Source organism: Olea europaea, unplaced genomic scaffold, assembly GCF_002742605.1.
Source record: "Olea europaea var. sylvestris unplaced genomic scaffold, O_europaea_v1 scaffold256, whole genome shotgun sequence".
NCBI lineage: Eukaryota > Viridiplantae > Streptophyta > Magnoliopsida > Lamiales > Oleaceae > Olea > Olea europaea.
Window position 1 is genome coordinate 454,259 of NW_019243883.1, and position 15,196 is coordinate 469,454.

Consider the following 15,196-nt stretch of genomic DNA (forward strand, 5'->3'; position numbering starts at 1 on the left):
ATAAAACTTGACATAATGTCATGTGGCATTTTATCATCGGACAATTTAAAATACTTCAGTTTTTCTATTCAATCATCTACTGTCACATGTAATTATGTCAAATTTCCTGTCAAATCCTTCTGGCAAAGTAGCTTCATCCAAGCGAGAAAAGGTCGAACTTACCCATTCAAAAAAGGAAGTACAAGAAAGTTTTAAACTAAAACAAAATTTAGCCTTTTTTTTTATGGGGATTAAAATCAATTTTTTTTTGTAAATTTGTTGAAAATTAATGAAATGCGTGGTTGAAAAATTGTAAGACCTATAAAATACGTTATTAAAATTAATTTTTGAATTTGATTTAGATTAAAATCTGAAATTTAATTATTTAGTGAATTTCTTTGTTATTTAATGCACCTTAAATGCAGGTATATTCATATTGAGAAAATAGCGAGTTCATATGTTTAGATAAGATTGATTCTATTCAAGAAAGACTATCAATTAAATTTGACAAATTCGATTGGCAGCTCAAATGAAATAATATTGCCTTAATTTAATACACGATTTTAAATTAGAAAAACTAAGATAAAATCATGAGTCCTAACATCTTGTTAATCAATGTTTCTTCATCGGTCAAATTTGTGATCGCTACTCCAATTCTTTAATTAAATTTTAATTTTTAGTAAAAAATTAACAAAGTAAATCAAATATTTTAAAATTTTAAAATAAATAGTTAGGAATAGTGTAAACTTTAAGCCCTTATTTGAGCCTCATTATTTCCATCAGAATATATTCTTTAACGGTGATTTGACTCATTTCAACCATACATTCTTCATTAAAATAATATTACACACAAATTTAAAACTTTTATTTATTTTTTTACTACACATTTTTCGTCAATACACTATTCAAAATATATTTTTTTGGTAAGAATGAAACTCAAACGAGAGCTAAATCGAAGGTCAACAACACATTCTCTTGGGTTGACACTTGACTTGAATTTATTGTTTTACTAGTCATAATATCTTGCATTTATAATCAAAGTGATAATGTCGTTGCAGTAGTTGTGGTGGTTATCTTGTCACCCCCAATATTATTTCGGTGTACTATTTTTTAATTACACTATTATTTACGAACTTTGCTTATTGTCACACTTGTATTCTCGCTTATGTGTCTCATTATTATCTTCGATATTTCGTTAATTAACATACTTGGTCTTGATGATGGTTTCTAACTTTCTATCCAAACTAGTCTATGTCACGTGTGTTGCATGAGTTTTATATTTATTTTGTTGTTATTAGCGTAGAATTCGTTGATTTTACAAAAAAAAAAAATTAGCGTAGAATTCGTTGATTTGACCAAAAAAAAAAAAAAAAATTTGAAGATGTGAAATGTTTGCTTGATTTACATTCTTTTGTAGACTGTATATTGTATGTCAATGATAATTCATTTTTATTTTCATAAATAAATATAATCAATGATGTCGACTGTATACTGTATGTCTTCGATAATTTATTTTTATTTTTTATCAATAATTATAATCAATGATGTAATGATCTTGCGAAATTAGGTTGTATATGTTTAGGTGCATAAGTGAAAAGTTAATTATTTATTGATTGGTATTTTTTTATTTAGATTAAAGTAGATGAAGAATTGATTTTTTTATTTGATATTTATTGCAAATAAGTTGCAACTTGAATTTAGCAAAATGTTTGAACTACTGAATAATGAACCCTAATGTTTATGGTCTACAAAAAAGATCACACTGATGGAACTCTGACTTGTCTCTAAACTTTTAAATTTCAGTTATATCTTTTCTATTTAACTAATATGAAATAATTATCTTTCCCTATGTATTAAAAATTTATCGCTGGATTCAGTGTTAATTTATTTGTGCTATTTCTAATTCTAATTCCATCTTTCTTGCTTACTAATATTAAAATATATTATTTTATACTGATGTCAGGTAATTTTTAATTCTTTTGAATTAAACAATCTCCTCAACTCTTTCATATCTAATAAAATAGATGTACCGCACCGTTTCTTCTGAATTAACACACCTTCGTTGAGCCATGACGTTCATGGTCTTCTTCCGAATTATCACACCTTCGTTGTGCCATGAGATTTGTCTAGTGAGTATTATAAAAATTTATCTTATATAAACTTTCATTAAACAACAAAAAACCTTTCCCACAAACATAAAACCCATTCTTTTCTCTCAAATACTTACATCTCTTCTACGCGCTTTATTCAATTTCAGTTTATATAAATTAAGTATTGTCATGGATATCATTCAACCACCATATTAGCATTATATTTAAGGTTAATTAGTCTGATCATAATCCTTTTCCTTTTAACTCAAGTCATATCACAAATGTGTTCAATTAAGCTAATATATGAAGATCAATCCTAAATCAATTGAGAAACATTAAAAGATGAATTATTCATCAAAGTTATATAATAAGTTGATAAGATATTTCTTCAATCGGTATAAAAATTGGAAGGATAATTTCAATCAGAAAAGGACGACCCTCATCTCTCATTTCATGATAATATTCCTGTTGGAACTCCATATATACTTGTGAGGGCGAAAATTCATTCATTTCCATGCACACATATAAATTTAAAAGTATACACACATATACAAAGTAACAAACTAAAATAAAAATAGAAGAGAAGAGAAGAGAAGAGAAGAGAACAATACGAAAATATAATTTAGTGGGATTTAATTTATAGCAATCCAATAATAGGAACTGATGATGGTTGGTGAAAATAATTTTATCAAAATAAGGAGAGTTCTCATACTCTTCTGTGAAAATTACACTACATAATAAATAGCATTAAATCAACCCTAAACTGTTTACCTCCACATTTATTTTCAATTTTAATTAAATAATATTTATGTATTCTTTTATTTAATTTTTGTAACTTTCTTTTGTTTAATTTTTTTATTATATATTTTTTGTAAATTGTTTTAAATTTTCCTTTTTCTTCATATTATAACTAATTTTTTGTTCAATTTAAATTTTTTTTTAATTCTTTTCGTTTTTTGAGAGAACGTAACTTGTTCAATTTTAATTAAATAATATTTATTTTTAATTTTAATTATTTCAATTTAATTAAAAAACTTTATAATAACATTTTTTTTTCTATTTTTGACTGAATTTTTTTTCTTTAATTTGTTAAATTATTTAGTTTGGATGAAGTGTAGTGTGTGAAAATGAAAAAAAAAATATATTACAGGGGAGGTGATTGTTGCAATGAAGTGGCGTGTAAAAATGGAAAAATGATTGAAGACAACACGACGTCGTTTTTGCTCCCACGATTAAAAAAAAATTGTTACAATGTGATAAAATGAAAGAATTCACTGATACTACTATAGTAACTTCTCATTCTCTTTTTTATATAGTAGGGATATTCTATCAGCGTGCTTTCAAACATATCCAACTTCGTATTTTTATTTATTTTCACTTATTTTAAAATATGGAGGAAAAATATGTCTTTTAGCCCCTATTTGATCCCCACAACATGAAAATGAAAATGAAAATAGGGGGAATAGTATTTTTTAGAAAAATGAGTGGTTGAAAAAGAAAGAAATTTTTTTGATAAAACCCTTGATTGACAATGTTGTATTAATTAAGAGACGAAATCGTCACCCAATTAACTCTGTCCCAGTTGATTAAGGATTGTTGTTTCCACAAGTACAACATCCCTAGACAAAATATATGAAAACACCATTTTCAGCTGCAAAAATGAAACAACAATAGCTCAAGACACAACTCCATTTCATATGTACATTTCCTTCAAAATACAAATTAGTAGGTGGTTTTCAAAACTTTGTACCTATCAACACAACAAAAGACATCGTCACAAAAAGATTAAGCATAAGCAAATCAAAGGCATACTTCGATTACATGAATTAAAATTAGAGAAATGCAAGCTGTTTGGTTTTACTCAAAAGTCAAATGTAAGTCGATGAAACTTACTTTTCTAGAAAGTACGATTATAACTTGCTTTTTAGAAGAATGACTTCTAAGCAGAATCAAAAATGCTATTTATCGGTGAATACTGAAATAGGTGAAGGCGGGGAAATGCTGCCGGTCAAAAGCGCTATCTCATCGTCGACAGAAATGTCTACAACCTCGACCTTGTGAGTGTTCAACTTTTCATTCTGAATTGCTCGTAAAGTCTCTAGTACTTCTTCCATTGAAGGCCTCATATCCCTTTCCTGCTGCAAACACCGAAAAGCCAACTCTGCAACAAGTGTTATCATCCTTCTCGTAATACAATCCCTCTCAAATCCGAGACTCTGATCAACCAAATCATGCAACGTACGATTTTGAATTTTGTTGATAGCCATGTTGGATAAGTTGATATCGTGACGGTGTCTGTTGGTATCCACAGCTTGTAATGAAGACATGAGCTCAATCAAAACCACCCCAAAACTATAAACGTCACTCTTTTCTGTGAGTTTGTAGCATTGGTAGTATTCGGGGTCAACATAGCCAGGAGTCCCTTGTGGAGCAGTCGACACGTGTGTCACGTCATTCGGGAATATTCTGGACAACCCAAAATCAGCAACTTTTACATGGAAATCATTGTCCAGGAGAATGTTGTTGGTTTTTACATCACGATGCACGATGTCCGATTTATGGAGATAAGTTAGTGCATCCGCTGTTTCAATGGCAATATTCAACCGAATTGGCCAAGATAGCAAGCCAGACTTCGCCCTTTTTCCGTGCAAATGATCAGCCACTGTTCCATTCGGTATATACTCGTAGACTAGCACTAGGTCTCGGCTACTTTTTGATGTGCATCCATACAGTGTCACAAGGTTCTGGTGCCTTAATCGAGTTACGATCTCAACTTCATTTCTGAACTGCTCTACACGCTTAAAATTGTTCTCATATAGACGCTTCACTGCAACTACACGACCATCACGTAGCATACCTGTTTGAGAAATGGTAAAGTCGCTCTGTTTAATAGTGTTGAATAGAGGGTGAAAAAACAAATAATTGATTAGTCGTTCAACCATATGCTACGGATTAAGCTCTAGTCTCAATCACTAGAGCAACAATGAATGAAACGAAAAACAAAAACGCACACTTAGTGACACTGAGATTTAGAGTGGTTCACCCTCTATATGAGAGATTCGTTTACTTGTGCTTGTTGCTGCAGATATTTTGGCTATAATCAATAAAAAAAGTGGTATACAATGGACTCACAACTCGTAGTATTTTCTCTCAAACACACAGAAAAATATAAAAAAATCCGTCCCACTCAGATATCTTTATATAACATAGGAAGATCGGGTGACATACTACAAAGAGATGAACGCCCAATGCACCCCTATGATAAAATAATTTGCAGTCGAGGGACAAATGAACAATATATTTGACTCTGCATTACTAAACACTAAAAGCTGCCTTTAGATACCGTTCCGGCAGGCTATAAAGTTAAGTAAGCTAAACTTCACACCAACCACATATTGATTCAAGATGAAAGAAGCAACTACAAACAGGAGCTTGTGTGAAAATTAGAAGTAATTTCCTATTTTTATCCATGTGGGGAGGATAAGGAATAGCATGAGAAACAAAGCAAAAGGGCTTGTGATCATACCATAGTATACAGTGCCAAAACCGCCGTCTCCCAATTCTCTAGAACGATCAAAATTATCAGTAGCTTCTTCAAGATCACAGTAGCTGAATATCTGCACTCCAAAGTCTGAGCTGTCCCAACTGAGATCTGTCTTTGGAGACGGATAAGAAGGGATGCTTGGGGTTCAATTATCAATTAATTTAAATGTGTTTTAAATGGTTTAAGAAGTAGAATATTGAAATTTTTGGCTTATTAAGTACAACCATTGTACGTTATAAGAATAGAGAATGAGCTTAACTGTCTATTTTAAAATTTCAGCCCTTGTTTGAGCCCTATTTTGGAGAAAATAATGAATTTTTGAATAGTTTATTGATGAGAAATATGTGGTTAAAAAAATGAAAAGTTTTAAATTTGCGTGTAATATTATTTTATTGAAAACGTGTGATTGAAATGATGTCAAAACACTATTAAAAAATGTATTTTTTTCAAAAGAATGGGATGGGGCTCAAACAAGGGCTAAAATAAAGAGTCTATTAAAGCTTACTTTTGAGCATCGAAATAAAGAACATTTTGTATTTAAAGAATATCTTGAAAATACTCTCAAAGTGCAAGATATTAGGCCGTGAAACTTTAAGTAGCATCTATCTCATGTCAATTGCTAGTGCATCCATGGCTTCAACATCTAGCTTTGTTGAAGAGGCCTTGCTTGATAGGGAATGTGTTTATTTATTTTGAATAGACTTAGCAACCGAGTTGAGTGCACATAATCGCAGCTCATAGACCTTTTACAAAGGTTTTACACATGGGTAGGATTGAATTTTTTTTTTATTTTTTTTTTGTCATTTTTTATTACATCGGGTCCCGCAATGGTGCCGACCTTTTGTGAGACTTCTAGTTCTCTTCTGTAACAATCAGAATTGTTCTAGACTTAAACTCAAGAATGTCACCACCTTTGAAATAAGAAAATAAGTGCCGATCAAGAAAGAAAAAAGGAAAAGCATAAGCAAGTATTGTAAACAACCTTATACCCCAAGATTATACATTTATGATTGTGTTGTTGAATCAAGAAAAAGCATAAGCAAGTATTGTGAAAAATCACCTCTAAGCACGAGATTAGATACTTATGGTTGCATTGTTGAACATGCAAGAGACAGACTGAAAATTAAAATATTTTACTGGTCAACGAAAATATATATTATAGGAACATATAAGATAATGCATTCCAATATATAGCACTGTTTGGTATTAATTTAATTCAAATTTTAATCTAAATCAAAGTTAAACAATTAATTTTAATAACTTATTTTATGGATTTCACAACTTTTCAACCCTACACACACCCCTCATTTTTTAATTATCTTTTATTAAAAAAACATTTTATATTAATAATTGGGTAATTGACACAAAACGTCCATACCTTTTAAGTTTATTATGGAAAACGTCCACACTATTTATTTTTTGACATTTTTGATCTCATTTCAACATTTCTTTGTGATGAAGGTCCTTCCATCCACCCTCCGCCATTTCCTCCGTTAATTGAATAAAAATATGCTATTTTCTTTCCAATGACGGGTAAAATTGTCTTTACCCATTGAACCCCTTCTTTCCGCCACTGCTTCTCTCATGTTGGGTTACTGGAAAAATGTAGATGGATTATTACACCACTATATAGATTGGTATATAAGTTCTTCACAACATTTTTTTCTTCACCTCAATGACAACAGGGCATAGCGAAAGAAGGCGAAGAAATGGCTAAATGGCTCAGCTTTTTATGCTCGATAAAAGGAGCTGTTGTTATTTCTACCATTCTTGGACCTGTTATTCCCGTTGCTGCTACCAATTCTTCCACATAGAAATCGAGATTTTTCTACACTCGAATTGGAGGAGTGCTATCGGACTTCTCCATTACAATTCCAATGCCGGAGCCTATAACCAGAATCTCCAGGGTCAACTACAGAAACACCCTTATATCTTTACAAAATCTGAATCAAAATTGTCATTTAAATCTTCCTTTGTTGATTCTTCCTTCTCTTTGATTTCATCCTCATCCTCATCCTCACAACATCTTCTAAACTCGTCTCCATCATCTTCAAGTTTCACTTTCTTAACTTCGACCATGGATGAAACTTCAACAAGAACCGTTTGTTCCTCCGTTTTCATAATAGTGCTTTTTCCCCAATCACCCACAATTTATCCACAAAACCACTATTAAACAAATTAATATATTTCAAAATCTTTACCAATCAAAAAGAAAAAATTCAAAATCTTCTAGAAAATAAATCTTTCCCAGAATATTTACAGGATTTAATAAAAAACCCACCCATAAGCATATGCCAATAAAGCTATGAAATTCCAATATTGCACCAAAAAAGGGATATGTGAGAGTTGTGAGGGCTCGTGAGATTTCACTGTTCAATGGTGGTGAGCTTGTGGCTGAGCTCGTGAGATCTCACTGTTTGGTCATGTCGAATTTCACCACTATATATTTCTTCACGACAATTTTTTCCTTTATTTAGTGTAATAATTTAAAGTATTTTCATATGCATTTTCTAGCTATTGTTACTTATGGACCACATAGAAGGTGGGAAGAAGGGGTTCAATGAATAAGGACAATTTTACCCTTGTTGATTGGAAAGAAAATAGCATATTTTTATTCAATTAACGGAGGAAATGGCGGAGGGTGGATGGAAGGACCTTCATCACAAAGAAATGTTGAAATGAGATCAAAAATGTCAAAAAATAAATAGTGTGGACGTTTTCCATAATAAACTTAAAAGGTATGGACGTTTTGTGTCAATTACCCAATTATTAATATAAAATGTTTTTTTAATAAAAGATAATTAAAAAATGAGGGGTGTGTGTAGGGTTGAAAAGTTGTGAAATCCATAAAATAAGTTATTAAAATTAATTGTTTAACTTTGATTTAGATTAAAATTTGAATTAAATTAATACCAAACAGTGCTATATATTGGAATGCATTATCTTATATGTTCCTATAATATATATTTTCGTTGACCAGTAAAATATTTTAATTTTCAGTCTGTCTCTTGCATGTTCAACAATGCAACCATAAATATCTAATCTCGTGCTTAGAGGTGATTTTTCACAATACTTGCTTATGCTTTTTCTTGATTCAACAACACAATCATAAATGTATAATCTTGGGGTATAAGGTTGTTTACAATACTTGCTTATGCTTTTCCTTTTTTCTTTCTTGATCGGCACTTATTTTCTTATTTCAAAGGTGGTGACATTCTTGAGTTTAAGTCTAGAACAATTCTGATTGTTACAGAAGAGAACTAGAAGTCTCACAAAAGGTCGGCACCATTGCGGGACCCGATGTAATAAAAAATGACAAAAAAAAATTTCGACCCCACCCATGTGTGAAACCTCTGTAAAAGGTCTATGAGCTTGGGTTATATACACTCAGCTTGGTTGTTAAGTCTATTCGAAACAAATCAGCACTTTCCCTATCAGGCAAGGCCTCTTCAACAAAGCTAGATGTTGAAGCCAAGGATGCGCTAGCAATTGACACAATATAGATGCTACTTAAAGTTTCACGGCCTAATATCTTGCACTTTGAGAGTATTTTCAAGATATTCTTTAAATACAAAATGTTCTTTATTTCGATGCTCAAAAGTAAGCTTTAATAGACTCTTTATTTTAGCCCTTGTTTGAGCCCCATCCCATTCTTTTGAAAAAATATATTTTTTAACAGTGTTTTGATATCATTTCAATCATACGTTTTCAATAAAATAATATTACACGTAAATTTAAAACATTTCATTTTTTTAACCACATATTTCTCATCAATAATCTATTCAAAAATTCATTCTTTTCCCCAAAATAGGGCTTAAACAAGGGTTGATATTTTAAAATAGAGAGTTAAGCTCATTCTCTATTCTTATAACGTACAATGGTTGTACTTAATAAGCCAAAAATTTCAATATTCTACTTCTTAAACCATTTAAAACACATTTAAATTAATTGATAATTGATGTATAAAAAATTCTATTAGAAAAAAATCAATAAATTTTTCTTGAGAAAAGCAAAATAAAGAATCAAAATATAGAGCATTGTTGGAGTGCATAAAATCTTTGATTTTCTAAATTTATGGATGTTCTTTATAATGCATAAGATGCTTTTTATGAATAAAAAGTCTATTGAAAATACTTTGAGTTCACCGCACATGCAGTGTTAAATAATAGAGTACTTTAAAACAATGTTTAATTTTACTTTTGGGTTAATTATGACAATAGTCATCGACTTTATTTTCTTGCAAAAATAGTGACTATTACACTAAGGATCACTTGATAATTTAAGTTAATCTGAAATCCTACGTGACACCATTAAGTGACGTGTCATTTACCTGAAGTATACAAAATTGAGAAGCTAGGAATTGGAGATTAAAACATTTGGTCAAACTTTTGGGCTTACATCGTACAACAAGATCACATTTAAAAAAAAAAAAAAAAATTGTTAACTTGATCATGTGATAAATAATTGTCATTTGCCAAAGCATTGACACTTAATGATATTACGTAGGAATTAAGTTAATTATTTTTAACAGAGTCATCATTAGTGTAAGAATTTAAAATTTGAATGACTATTACTATAAAAAAAATTAATTTCAAGAAATAATTACCAAAAATTTTGTGACCATTCACATAATTAACCGTTTAATTTCTATATTTCTTTATCATAATTTCTAAATTATTTTTTGGGTTGCCAATCCTCAATCTAAACTAGTCGAAGTGTCTATGCCAGTTTTCTCATTACAGCCTAAAATCAAGCTCGATAGACCTATTAAAATGAGCCACCTCCTAGATGGCGAAAGTTCAGTAACCAAAAGCATTAGTGGCTCACGTTTTGATCCAAGTAGCATGGAACACGTGAAATCCCAAATTTTCTGCTGGACTGGGCCCAGTGGGTTTAATATCTTTTCCAAGAAAAACAACATTTAACAAAAAAAAATTCATAAACAGTTGAACATCATAACATCATTTATTATCACACAACATTCTTGTGACATTTTCTCCAAACGGATGTAAAGTACATGAATTTGACAATGAAATATGAAGGAAGCATGGGAAAGTCCCGTCTGAGACTAAATTGAGAAACAGGACACATAATAGATCAAGAGGAAAGTTCATTGACTAAGTCATGAAGTTTTCTTTCCAAAACTTCAGAACAAATCTGCCCCATCATGTGGTAGAAAGACATTAGATCAGATAACTGTTCCACAGACATTTTCCCCATCACATTCCTTGCTAGCTTCTCTCTTTCTTCATTCAATTTCAGTTTTTCTATGTAAGAAGATGAATTCCTTACAGTTGCACCTATCTGCTTCAACCTAGTTTCTTGTTGCAGGCTTAATGCCGTGTTCGACTGCAAAAAATTAAACAATGATGGCTTGTTTAGGATAGTGGATTGCACCATATTCAGCAGTATTAAAAACAAGGAAGCAGCTTTCTTCTTTATAATACTTTCTATTCCCACCCAATATCGACTTATGTTTCATTGATATTCTTGTATCTTAATGACTAGAAACCAAGAAATTGAATAAACTGCCAGATCAAAATGAGAATAATCAAAGCAAGTTTTTAAGGCAGCTTAAATATAGTTTTTGGTATCATAAAAATGCCTAAAAGAATTTTGAGGCTGCACATTTTCGACGTTGAAGCAGAGTAAACAAAATTTTAGCAAGCATAATTCAATCTCAATTTAAATAGTTTGATGAATTATTTGATTAATTGCATTTCGTATTAGATGGCCAATCGGGCTGAGATTCCGACAAGCTCTGAACTATATTGGCTCATATTACCAATATGATGAAAATAAATTTGAGATTCTGTACTAGTTCTAATAATACCTCAAGAAATTCTGCTCCAACCTCTAGTTCAGATTCTTTAGATGAATTTATCCCATGTTCGTATATGTTCCTTGCAAGCGAAAAGCTTCTCACTATAATTTTTCTCTTCTTCTCCATTTCTTGATCAAGCTTTAGAGATTTTTTCACATTTGTCAACCCATTCAGCTTCTTCTGATAGGCAATGACTGCCTTAGCAAACTCCTGTAACATTTTCATTGCATTAAGAATATGTTAACTACCCAGTATTGGACATGACTAGATGTACAACACACAAAATTAGTTTAAGTTTATTTCTTTACTCAATACTATCGAGTACTGTCTAATCCACATTACCTTATACGCAAATGGACAACCGGGGTAGTCAAATTCATCGGAATCTGCTTTCCTCATCCTCTCGGGATGAAATTGAAGTCCCATAATGAATTTACCCTCTTCAGGATTATAAGCATCTGGATCGTAAAATCCTTCAATTAAACCATCTGGTGCAAATGCCATAGGCACAAATCTTTGAGCCAATCTTTTAACCCCTTGGTGATGATAACTATTCACCAAAATCTCCATTTTCTCATCCTCCAAAGAATCCTTAAACCATTGATCCAAAGGAGTGTTCTCAACTACCTTAACCGGATGACGGTGCCCATCGTAATTATCGTAATCCATATGCACAACTCTCTCATTTAAGGGCAACTTGTTTGTGAGTTCTTTGCCAATATCTTGATAAAGGGTACCCCCACAAGCCACATTAAGGACCTGTGAACCTCTGCATATGCCTAAATAGGGTATGTTCCTTTCTAAACAAAGCTTTGCTAGCCTCATTTCAATTGTGTCCTTTTCTTTGTCTATTGCTGTGTCACTTGCATGAAGTCTCCTAATTTCTTCCATTTCTTCTGCTGATAAATTCGACGTCTCCGCTTCATATAGAGATGGATCTATGTCTTCCCCTTCACAAAGAAGGACACCGTGAATCGGCTCGAAACTGTCTAATAACATGTGGACCCCAGTTACTCGGGGAACGATCACCGGTACCGCTCCATAACTCACTATAAGATCAAGATGGTATTCTCCTGTTTAATTCCAACATACATCATCAGTTCCAAGATTGTACAAATTATATTTAAATTAATAAATTTCTGTGATAATTCGAATGAAATAGGAACATGCAGACGGCATACCTATAATTCAAGCCCAGTCACAGTCTATTAATGAAAATAAACATCATTAAACCATTGACGAAAAAATAAATCTAAACGACTCGCTTGATTCACATAAAAGGGTGTTTCTGAAGACAAATTTAAATTTAATCTTGCCCTATTCGTCCAGGTGAATGCCCACATATACATATATAAAAAGAGAATACGCAAGATTTTTCATACCCACAAAATCCACGAACTTGTTCTTGCGGACGCTTCGTCTGGAGACGATTAGAACACGAGGAAGAATCACCGCCAGATCAGTGGCCATTTCAGTTAGCCAAAAAATTTGTTTAAAAAAATTTCTTAACAGAAGATGAAAATCTGATCAAGAAAATATGAGAAAAAACAATCCAAATTTATTTCTCTTTCTTGGGTTTTATAACAAAGTTGAGAGCTTTTAATGGAAAGCAAGAGAGTGCGATTTCGAGGCACCGCGTACATGTATATATAACACAAATTTTAGGGTTAATCAATTACTGTTTAATGATCATTATTTCGAAATTCTTTAATTTTCATACTCATTTTCAATCACATATTTACACAATAAAATATTTTTTACTTATAAATTTAAAATATTTTCTTTTTTCAACTACATACTTTCAAAATAATCACTATTTAAAACTCCATTTTTCTCGAAATAATAACAGGGTGAAATTAGCACGTGTGCAAAGCTGAGGTGGCATCGATGAGATGCAACAGATAATTAAATTTAAGGCAAACCTAATTTGGTGGAGGTCTTATCCAGTGCCTTCTCCACCGACGACCATTACCATTTATTTATGTGCATGCATGCGATCATTTATTTTCTTTCTAGAGGAAGAATGCCTTTTTGCCTCTTTAGGTATTTGTTTATCTTTATTTGGGTATACAACTAATCTCAACCGTCCATTAAATGGGGATTAAAATAAGAGAAAACTTATCATGTTGATTTTTTGTTTATATATAAATATATTTCTTTGTTACTTGGTAAGTAACATGTTTTTTTGATGTTGGTGTAACTTATAAATAATTTGTTATATTTTGATACGTTGAATAATAAATTAGAGAATTTGTAGTCATCTAAAATAATGATGATCGCGAATAATATTATTCTATTTGTTATGGTGCAATCCTTTTGTAATTTATAATTTGCCATGGCAGCTATATTTGTTCTCTAGAGTTTGAAAACTACATTTATCAACTACTATTCATATGTTGATATTAGTTCAATTGAGCAATATGTTGACCTAAAAAGGACCTTTTTAGAGAATGAAAGATTAAATTTCAGATTTTCAACCCTATTTAATTAGTTGTGCGTAGGGATGAAAATTGGGCTCGTCGACTCTGACCGCTCGTGACTTGGTCCAGAAAAAGCCCAAGTTGGCGTAGCTCGAGCCGGAGCAGGTTTGTATGGCTCTTCGGCTCGAACTCATGGACCTTAAAAAGGGGCAACAACACGCTGCCTTAAATAAGGCAGCACGGTGCTACCTCAAGAAGAAGAAGAGAAAAAAAAAACTCTACTCAGTTCGGACCAATTTACTTGAACCGAACTCGAACCTCCAGTTTCGATTCGTGAGCCGGCTCATTGAAACCACTAGTTGTATGAGTAACCTTTTGAAATCTTACTAAAATATAGTGAATAGGAGCAATGAATGTAAGACCCATTTGATGCACGATCCAATCAAGTTAAATAGAATTTCTAAATTAATCATTTTAATGGTTTATTAAATAAAATATAAAATACATTTCTCGACAAGGCAATAACTGTCAAGATGGCCGAGTTGGTCTAAGGCGCCAGTTTCAGGTACTGGTCCGAAAGGGCATGGGTTCGAATCCCATTCTTGACAAAGTTTAAGTTTTTTCCTATTGCCAATGAATAAATAGAATTATCTTCAAATTTAACTTTAATTTTCAAGCTGTTCAAACACACCTATGTTTTCTTCAAATAGAGTCTTCATTCTCTTTTCTTTTATCCCCCATAAAAAAATTGTAATATTATCTAAAATTTTAGGATTTATTTTTTATTTTTATGGCCAGTAAATCAAGTTTTATCTTTTCTTTTTCTTTTTAAAATTGCATTTGTTGTCTAATTTCGATGATCACATTCACTCGAATAATTTGTCTTATGTTAGTGTCATGGAGAGTTGGATATAATCTCAAGGATAGTCCTGAACTTACTTTTGTGGTAAGTATTAGTGTTACATCTATAAATTACATAGTATACACATGACAAAGGGGGTCTCATTTATGTCGATGTAGCGTCAACTATACAATGGACTGGACTATTTAATTAGACATCTTTCGGCCTAGACTTGGTCCGGCTCATTAAAAATACTCGGTCCATTATCATTCTCTTATATATATATATATATGTTATTCATTTCACAATTAAGATAGGTTCAAAGAATCCTAGACAAATCCTCTCTCCCTCTTTTGCAATCATTTTTCTCTCGTCCAGCCCTTGACTATTTTCTCGATTGACAGCTTTTGTAACTAGGTGCTTAGTGTGCTGGTGATATCTACATGCAAGAGACGAGGTCGTGATTTTGTGGGCATATTTTTTAGAGTCAATACATTG

General features: G+C 31.8%; 2 protein-coding genes and 1 non-coding gene across 3 annotated transcripts; 1 reads left to right on the plus strand and 2 right to left on the minus strand.

The window, feature by feature from the left end:
• Positions 1–3,747: 3,747 nt before the first annotated feature.
• On the minus strand, positions 3,748–5,763 carry LOC111382781 (LEAF RUST 10 DISEASE-RESISTANCE LOCUS RECEPTOR-LIKE PROTEIN KINASE-like 1.3). Its single transcript, XM_023006818.1, has 2 exons — positions 5,596–5,763; positions 3,748–4,926 (listed from the first exon to the last, which is right to left on the minus strand). The coding sequence occupies exon 2, from the start codon at positions 4,922–4,924 to the stop codon at positions 4,028–4,030; it is 897 nt and encodes a 298-aa protein (XP_022862586.1). The 5' UTR covers positions 4,925–4,926; positions 5,596–5,763; the 3' UTR covers positions 3,748–4,027.
• A 4,785-nt stretch (positions 5,764–10,548) lies between these two features.
• LOC111382780 (putative glutamine amidotransferase GAT1_2.1) lies at positions 10,549–13,049 on the minus strand. Its single transcript, XM_023006817.1, has 4 exons — positions 12,820–13,049; positions 11,780–12,510; positions 11,447–11,647; positions 10,549–10,962 (listed from the first exon to the last, which is right to left on the minus strand). The coding sequence occupies exons 1-4, from the start codon at positions 12,905–12,907 to the stop codon at positions 10,711–10,713; spliced, it is 1,272 nt and encodes a 423-aa protein (XP_022862585.1). The 5' UTR covers positions 12,908–13,049; the 3' UTR covers positions 10,549–10,710.
• Positions 13,050–14,384: 1,335 nt separating this feature from the next.
• TRNAL-CAG lies at positions 14,385–14,465 on the plus strand. The gene has a single exon. It is a non-coding gene; the product is annotated as a tRNA-Leu (tRNA).
• The last annotated feature ends 731 nt before the right edge of the window (positions 14,466–15,196 follow it).